General features: G+C 35.1%; 1 protein-coding gene across 3 annotated transcripts; it reads right to left on the bottom strand.

Moving 5' to 3' along the window:
• Positions 1–276: 276 nt before the first annotated feature.
• On the bottom strand, positions 277–5,183 carry LOC113233185. 3 transcript variants are annotated; one of them, XR_003310678.1, is made up of 4 exons: positions 4,499–4,619; positions 3,893–4,060; positions 3,081–3,335; positions 277–976 (listed from the first exon to the last, which is right to left on the bottom strand). XR_003310678.1 is itself a non-coding variant. In XM_026468206.1 (4 exons), exons 1-4 carry the CDS (start codon positions 5,094–5,096, stop codon positions 750–752), a joined length of 690 nt encoding a protein of 229 aa, XP_026323991.1. In that variant the 5' UTR covers positions 5,097–5,183; the 3' UTR covers positions 277–749. The 3 variants fall into 3 exon arrangements, 2 of the variants coding, with proteins under 2 accessions (XP_026323991.1, XP_026323992.1); XM_026468206.1 differs by lacking the exon at positions 4,499–4,619 and adding an exon at positions 5,057–5,183; XM_026468207.1 differs by lacking the exon at positions 4,499–4,619 and adding an exon at positions 5,057–5,183 and having other exon boundaries at positions 277–911.
• Positions 5,184–8,928: the final 3,745 nt, after the last annotated feature.

The following is an 8,928-nucleotide window of genomic DNA, read 5'->3' as shown; positions in this document are numbered from 1 at the left end:
GGCATCACTTTTTACTAGAATACATGCAGGACTAACAGCCTCCTGATGATGGTAGCCGTAGGAAATAAGGGCTCAATTATTCTAACATTTAATTAATCATATTTGTCCTGTGTAAAATACGTGTACTAAAGTAAAATGTTAACAAACTATTGTCTATATCTAGTTGTCTGAATAAATTTCATTTTTAATTATGTTTTAGTCCAGTTTTATTGGGAGAAGATGAAAGAAATAACGAACATCTTATCATTATAATTAAATTAAACATTATTATGTCATAGGAATTTATTTTAATTATTCTACGTAGATTGTGTGAAAATGAGAGAAGTTAGATTTTGGGCAGATCGTGCTTATAAAAAACTTACTTACTGTGTGCTTGTTTTTAAGTATGGAAGTCATCACACTTTGCAATATATTAAGCTGGTCAGAAAAAGCTTCGTGTCAATGTAATAAGAGCAAAAACGACGTGCAAATCCTTGGATATTCCAAGCATTAACGCATAAACGCTATAAACTTAGGCGTTATCACGGCGAGAGTCAACCGGCATTATTTTGGTGTGCATACTGAATTGTCGACCTCATCGTCACTCATATAAATTGAATCAATTTAATTTGCATTTGATCTCCGTCAGGTGGAAATTAATATTTTTCTGAATGGCTCGAGTCAATTCTGCGTTGGTAGATTTAGTGACTTCCTTCCTATATATGTACGCGAAATGTTCTTATAATGCACGGTGTTAGGTACTGAGAAAATCATCCATACGAAAATTTTGAAGTTAACGGAGTTTTTAAAGATGCATGTTTTGCTTTTAGCTTTGAGGTTTTGCTTTTGAGTCTATTATATTCATCTGCATTGTTTTCTTCATCGTCATCGCGCGTATCGCTCAATAGATCCATAGACTTAAGAGCAGCCATCTGTGACATAAACATGAGACCAGTGGGATTTTTATAACATTTTCCCAAGGCTTGTATAGTTACATCTGAAATAAAATTTCAATAGATAGGTAATTGTTGTACATGGCACTTGTGAAGTTGATTGGATGACAGAGGTACAGGATCACAAAGGTAGGGATTTATTTATAATAGGTTATTGCATTATCGTTGCCATAGTTACGCATTATTACAAAGATTGTTTTTACTGATTTTTATTGGGATAAAACTTACAAATCTCTTGCTTGAATAGTACCTGTAGTTATAATCAAGTCATATCTATTAAATTCCGAATTTTCAGAAGAGAGGTTATAAGATTCTTCGAACGAAGCCGTCGGCCTATCACAATAGAGCGCGATTTGCGCGAGAGCGATATAAAGCGCGTTATACTGCTATTCTCGCATAGCAATCCCGAGCTTTATGTCGCGCAAGACCACAGACCACATAAATTCTTTCTTCCGTGCGCTAGACCTACTGGTCGATAACTTTTAGCTTAAATTGGAGAGTTGTAAAATTTAACATAATACATAATTTGTTTCATTTAGTTCGTATTATTTTTATGACTTTTATATTATAAAAACACTTTTGACGTATGATAACAATGTGGCTTTATTTTATGTAGGTTTATCAGTGCAAATCTAAGATTTACGGTGCAGCCTCCACTCAAATTTAACCTCAGCCTTCTCCCTAGGAGGCAAGAGTTCTTAATCATGTCATTTTTGATGTTTTATTTAATTAAATTCGACATGCTTAGACTTTTTTTTTCCAATAACCTCTATTACGGAAAAAGTAATAATAATAATAATTCAGTATATACAACACCAATGCGTCACAAAATAATATTTTATACTGTAAGCATTATTTTAAGACTGAGATAAAAGCACTTTTCACATACAATCACATGTGGCTTTATTATAATAAGGGTAATATGTAATTAAGAGTAAAAGGTAATATATTACATTGGAAAAGAGGTACAGTTCAACTACAATACCGGCACGCAATGATGGCCGTTTTGACGTCTGTCCGCCTATCAAGTTTCGTATTAATTCATAACTACTTTGAAGGAGCTAATTGCTGTACATTGTTATCAATAGTGACGCGAAGTAAAATTTATGGATGCACGACACAACTCGGCATTTGTTTTTCGAAATATGAAATTTAAAAAAATGAAATCTAATACGATCGTCACTTAAATGATCGCTGTCCAGCACAACTTCTATCTCTGGCAAACTCGTGTCAAAGCTCAATGCAAAACAAAGCAGTTCCGAATTGACGATATATTAACTAAACATTTCTATTTTCGTTTTATTAAGACTTTTTAATCAGCTGCCCCTTGCAATACTAGTTATAAACCTGAAAACTTATAGATGCGACTCGCATTTGATTATAATTTTTTCGATAATGAGTTAAGATTTGACCTCACTATTATAATCTGTCAAAACGGCCATCACGTGGCGTAGCGTGTCAGTACTGTAGTTAAATATCATATACGTGGTATTTTCTAAGATAACACTTAAAAACTCAAGAAATATTTACTAAACACAGTGTAAAAAGTATTTTTTTAATGAACAATGTGCTGTTATTTTTTTCAATATGTGCATTATAAGTAGTAGTAAATAAATATGTATGAGAAACATGAGTAGCCAGGCCAAGACACGTGGTAGACCCCGCCTCATCTGGATATCCCTTGTTAATAAAGATCTGCGATAGCAACAATTGAAACCACAGACCACCTAGGACAGACCGTCTTGGAGAAGAGTGACCAGAAGAGCCGTCCCCAAATAAATGGGAATAAGGCCAGGCAAAAGAAGAGTATAAAGCCGTGGTAGCCTAATGGTTTGACCTACTGCCTCTCAAGCAGATGGTCGTGGGTTCGAATCTGGGTTCGCTCCTCTGAATTTATGTGCGAAATTTAAATTACTACTACTATTTTTTGGTGACGGAAAACATCGTGATGAAACTAGCACGTTGAAGAAGGTTCACAATCCTCGGAAGACGTATGAAGTCCCCAACCCGCATTGGGTCAGCGTGGCGGACTATGGCCTAAACCCTCGCCCGAGGGGAGACCCGGGTCCAGCAGCAGGATGTATAAAAGGGCTGATGATTAAAGAAAAGAAGAGTAAATAAACATATAATTAGTAGCAAAGGACTCACTGACAGCCAGCGTGCATGACACCAAATCGACATGACAGTGGTTGACCATTGGTCTGAAAAAGTACTTTTGCATGCCTTCTCTCCAAATCTGAGCACAAACGGGCTCATATGTATCAACACAAAAAGTGGGGCAGGTGTGGTTACACGCTTGGTAAGCCCCAACTATGCTATGGTCTTCCAACCGACGAGTTTGTCCAGTCATTGTCAATACCCTGTTTAAGTGACAAATTTCATCCGGTACCGCTTGAAGGACTTCTGTCAATGGGGACATTATATTTTATATCTTATTTAAGTCAATTTTATAAGAAATTGTTATGAAGTGTTCTGACTAAGACGATTGTTGTTGTTGGTAGGTAACTTAAACAGTTGTACTAATTAATATATGTAATATGGAGCATATATTCACTGAGGAAGCATGTACACAGAAAATAACTTTGTTGGTTTAGAGCCGGCAGAGGTATTTAGTTCCCATAACAAAGTTGTTATTGTCGTGGAACTGTAAAGGGCAAATCATTTTGAAGTGCCATGCCAATAACAACTTAAAACGATAAAATGTCGAACAAGAATTCGACTTAAATACGTGAGTAATCCGTTAGTTTAGTTGATGTCTGAGTCTTATGGTAGTTTTCTATTTAAAACTTTCTTATGGAAAAACCTTTACGTCGTTCCATGACGTTATTGGGAACTAAACACCACTATCGGCTCTTTGCCAACACATTTTTTCCTGAGTGATACTTCGCAAAATGTATAGATAAATATAATTTATTTAAGGTATAAAAAATATCTAACTCGCCTTGTAATCTATCACTAACCTGAATTGGCTTCAATTTTACACTGGATTTTCTTCAAATGACAAATGTTTTGATACACCCGTACTATTCGAGTGTCACCTGGTTTTTTGACAATACCACAGACAGGGTCGTAAACATGAGAACACTTTATTTCGTCACAAAGGTTCACAGTTAAAACCACATGGAACGCTGTTGAAAAAAAAATATCCATAAATATTAATTTAAGCTCAAAACAGAGCTACGCTGAGGAGTATCATATTGTCAGTAATGGTAATACTAAGAGAATACTGTGATGAATATTTATTACGCACTGTCACGATAAATACTTCAGTATCGTGATAATTTTTTTAATAATAATAATAACGCACACACTAAAGCTATATTGTGTGCGGGGCTATCCCCGCACTAGGGAAACCCTGTGTCATGGGTGCCATGGACATACACATAGACAATCACAAATTACACCCAAACTCACGAGATAAATAAATGTAGGCCATACAAATATTTCTCCCGGCCCGGGAATCGAATCTGGGACCTCTGCATGGCAGTCCGGCATGGTAACCGTTCGACCACCGAGGCAGTAGCAGTTTTTGAAAACTATTATTAACGCATACCCTGTTCACATACCTGTAAGCCAATAACTTCATCATCATCATCAACACATTTGTACGTCCCATTACTGGGCCCGGGTCTCCTCTCAGTCGAGGGTTTTAGTTTTTGTTGAGGACTTCACACGTTTTCCGAGGGTTGTGAACCTTCTTTGACGTGCAGATTTCATCATGTGATGATTTCATGACGTGTAAATTTCAAATTATATTTCGCACATAAATTCCGAAAAACTCACGTGTCTCGCAGCCCAGATTCTAACCATTAGGCTACCACGGCTTTTACTCTTTTTAGCCAAATTACATTTAAGTTATTTATTTATCGTAAACAGAGAGCATTGCGAACAAAATTGCAGATTGTATTTCCAACTTCATGATTCATGAGTATAATAAAACAATTCAAAACCTATACTCAATTTTATTCTAAACATATTAGACATTGAACAATACACCATACAAGTCTATAGGACCGAGTGGATGTATGTGTGAAACCAATTTGCAACTCCTAATGGAGTCATGGACAGGGAACGTGTTAGAAGTTAATGTACTTTTAACGTAATTGCAGTAAAAGTTTACTTACTTTGGGCTATAAGGAATAAGGCTGCGCTTACAAGGTACATTTTATTATTTTATGCCTAATGAAAGAGTATGTTGTTGTTTCATGAACGCAGTGTTTCTACGTAGCGTGATGCCAGGTCTGGCGGCAGAATTGTTATTATTTTAATTTTATTGTACATATATTGATAAACCCACATCCGTGCGACATCGACCAAGGTTGCCAACTGAAACTGAGATGGTGACCTTTTCGGCGAGGCATGCAGAGTAGCATACAATGGTTGGTTGTCTTTGTCAAGCCCAAGGCTTGACAAAGTCTTGCTCTGTTTTTCTCTTTTTTTTTCATGTTATTTATTACCTTTTGTTGAAAGTATTTTTGCCTTCGTCGATGAAATTATTTTCTATTCTATTTTATTCTCTTAAATTAATTTCCCGGCAAAATGAGTCCCATGCTGACCCTAACTGTATTGGTTTTCTCATGGCTTAGTATACCTACTTGAGTCATACAACTCGTCATTTGAAATTTGTAAATATAACTAAATTTTTCTTTTTTTATTGTGCATGATAATAAAAAACAAAATGTTCTTTTTCATGAATAATGAAATATATAAATAAATCATTTATCATAATATGAAATAATATGAATATCAAAATAACGCTTGGCTACAAATTCAAAGCCAAACTGCAGACTTGCCCTACTTGCTCTTATTTTCTTATTCTATGCCCTATTATGTTATGGGGCACTGTACAACTATATTTTATATTCTTTCCCCTCTACGACCGGGCCTGTACGACGCTGCAGTAACATTAACGTTGGTAATCAACCTTGAAGATAAATTTGATGAATTTTTTGCGTAAGAAATAAATTATTTCCAAGTTTACGTCATATCGAAAACGATGATGATGAACAATTAATAATAATATGTATGGAAATAAATATGTGAGAAACATTTTATTATTGAGAAAATCATCACACGAAAAAAGATAATCTCGCTGTTGAGCCGTGTGAGGCAAGGTCCTAAAAACATTCTAAATGCTATCGCGGGAAGATTATGATAGTCCTATCTTAATATAGATCGGATAGAGAGTCAAAGGCGTAGCTCAATTTGTGATATAATTAAGTTAAAATTCTGTTTGTACTGTTTTTCTATAATATATATATTCATAACATTATGGTCACATGGAATATTATATAACTTTAAATTTAAATGCGATATTTTCAATATAATTGACACGTGCTGGTAGTTTTCATAGACTACAGCAAGGCGTTTGATACTTTGCGTCATAGTACACTTATCGAAAAACTTGACAATAGTGGGGTCAGAGGGATATTGCTTCGATGGTGTGAGGATTATCTTCGTGAGCGTAGTTATTGTGTTAGAATAGGTAGTGCTTGCAGTGATGCAGTCAGCGTTACGGAGGGCACTGCTCAAGGCTCAGTTTTGGGCCCATTACATTACCTGACATATGTTAACGATATTAATAACGTCATAGAAAACAGCACAGTGTTTCAATTTGCAGATGACACGTGTCTAATATCGGATGACCTGAACGCTGCAACTGCTTTGGAAAATCTCCAGAATGATTTTACGTCAATTTGTAAATGGTCTCACGATGCCGGCTTGGTTATTAACGCCGACAACACTAAATGGCTTCATATACACTCCAGCCACAATAACGCGGTGATTAACCAAATGATTGCTCATGATCATCAGTGCTTGCATGACAATCCACCGGCTTGTAGTTGCAAACCTGTTCTATGAACAGGTAGCTCACCACACTTATCTCGGTATGACTATCGATAACCTCTTTAATTGGGGTCCTCACTTTGATTATATTTGCACAAAATTAAGAGCAATAATGGCTAAACTGTACCTATTAAAGAGAAAAGTGCCATTCACCGTAAGATTGCAACTATATAAAGCATTAGCTGAGAGTATTATATGTTACGGTCTAAGCAGCTATGGGCGTACATTTAAAACGTATATTGATCGGATTTATAGTCTTCAACTCAGAATCCTCAAACAACTTGTGCCTTCTAAAATTAAAGAAAAATTTAAAGATGATGATATAAAAAATTTTAATTTTTGCAAAGTACTACCAGTACCTACAAGAAAGAATCAATATGCTTTTATTAACGGAAAACTTTTTTAATTTTAATCAAAATTATAAAGAATTCGGTAAAGAGACTCGTCAGGTCACGCAAGAGGCTGTCATGACTATAGGAGCTCGTAATTTTTATGGAGAGCGTACAACTGATTACCTGGTTCCTAGATTGTTAAATAAGTTACCATTGCATCTTAAAAAACAAGTGAACCCAAAAAATATAAAGTATACTCTAAAAAAATATTTCTTTTCCTAATATTATGTATCACCAGTTAGAAATTAAAAATTAAAATTATAGTCAAATATTATGCAAATATATATTACTAGTAGGAATATACACAAAATTGATTAAATAAAAATAAAATGCATTTAATAAAATTTAAAAAAAAATTAACGTTGGTATTATTCTAATTAAGCAGCCTGTATGTTCGCTGGCGTTGGAAGCGGGACCGGTTTTCTGCGTTGTTGGCGATTCAAGCTCGATGGCGAGAATCATTTTAGTGAATAAGATTTTTGTTATTTGTATGTACCTTCGTGTCTATTTTATTATTAATTCGTGTTTTATAAGAGTAGTTTGTTTAAGAGAAGTTGCAACACTCAGACAAACCTATGTAGGTTTAAGAGTGTGAAGACTAAATGGTTTTTTATTTTGAAAAAAATAAATATTGAGTATTTGCGTGATATAGGAATAATATTATCTGGGTCTAAATCAGTTCACCTCGCAGACATATCTAGACAGATTACCTACTTCGTGCCTACTTCGCGTGCCCGCTGCTACGCTTCAGAACGCTCCCGGCCATTACCGTAGTTCATCAGTCGAAAACGAAAAAATGCCTAATTGTGCCATTAGAAACTGCAAAAACGCCACAGCTATAAATAGATGAATAAACAGGGATGTTTCCTTCCACAGTTAAGTAACTTTGTAATCAGAATATGCGTAAATTATTTTAAAATAACTTATTTTAATTTTGAATTAATTTCGAGAAAAAATTTATTTATTTTATTTACAAACAAGTGCATGCAGCATGATTCGTAATACATTGCGGCTTTTACTTGGTGAGGTATGCTTTTGGACCTTCTATAGTAGGCTATGAATATCGAACAGCGATAGTTTCATATAAAATGCATTCAGTTTCGTGGTACGGCTACTTTGTCATATGCAACACTGTTTCGATTTAGGAAACAAAGGGATGATAATCCTCAAGACCATGTCAAGACCCTAAAAAATGTTATAAAAAATTATATAAATTCTACAAAGTGTGTTGTTATAGTTTTTAGTTTTCCAAAGCAAGTTTTTTTTTCAAAACACATATTAATAAAGGACTTAATTATCTTATTCTGGTATTATTTTACGATATTAACATTTCACGTTTTCTTGTAATCAACAAATACTTTAAATATCTTTAATCTAAATACGTGCTGCGTTCGCGTCTTCGATTTAATCAATCGCTTTCGTGTCGAAGGAGGTTTCCCATCACTAAATAGCGCTCGTGACATCATCGGAGGTACAAAAATGTGGCACGCTTGGTTTTCATACAGATAGCGGTACTTGCGATGTCTATTTAGATATGTGTCTATGCTTCACATACCTAGTACATTTTGATGTACATGGGTTTTCGAAGTATAATGGAAAGTACAAAAAGTGATTTGAAGAAGACAGGCTTTTACTCCACGACCTCGGCCTATTCGTATATTACATCTACAAGATGGACTGCAGCGTCTTTCTCGCCTTCTATTTATCTCCGTCCATCGTTTCGACGACCAGTCACATTTTATCAGCCTGCCATTAGA

This window comes from Hyposmocoma kahamanoa, unplaced genomic scaffold (genome assembly GCF_003589595.1).
Source record: "Hyposmocoma kahamanoa isolate Upper Pololo Valley unplaced genomic scaffold, ASM358959v1 78, whole genome shotgun sequence".
In the NCBI taxonomy this organism is placed as follows: Eukaryota; Metazoa; Arthropoda; class Insecta; order Lepidoptera; family Cosmopterigidae; genus Hyposmocoma; species Hyposmocoma kahamanoa.
This window is presented reverse-complemented; position numbering and strand designations above follow the sequence as displayed.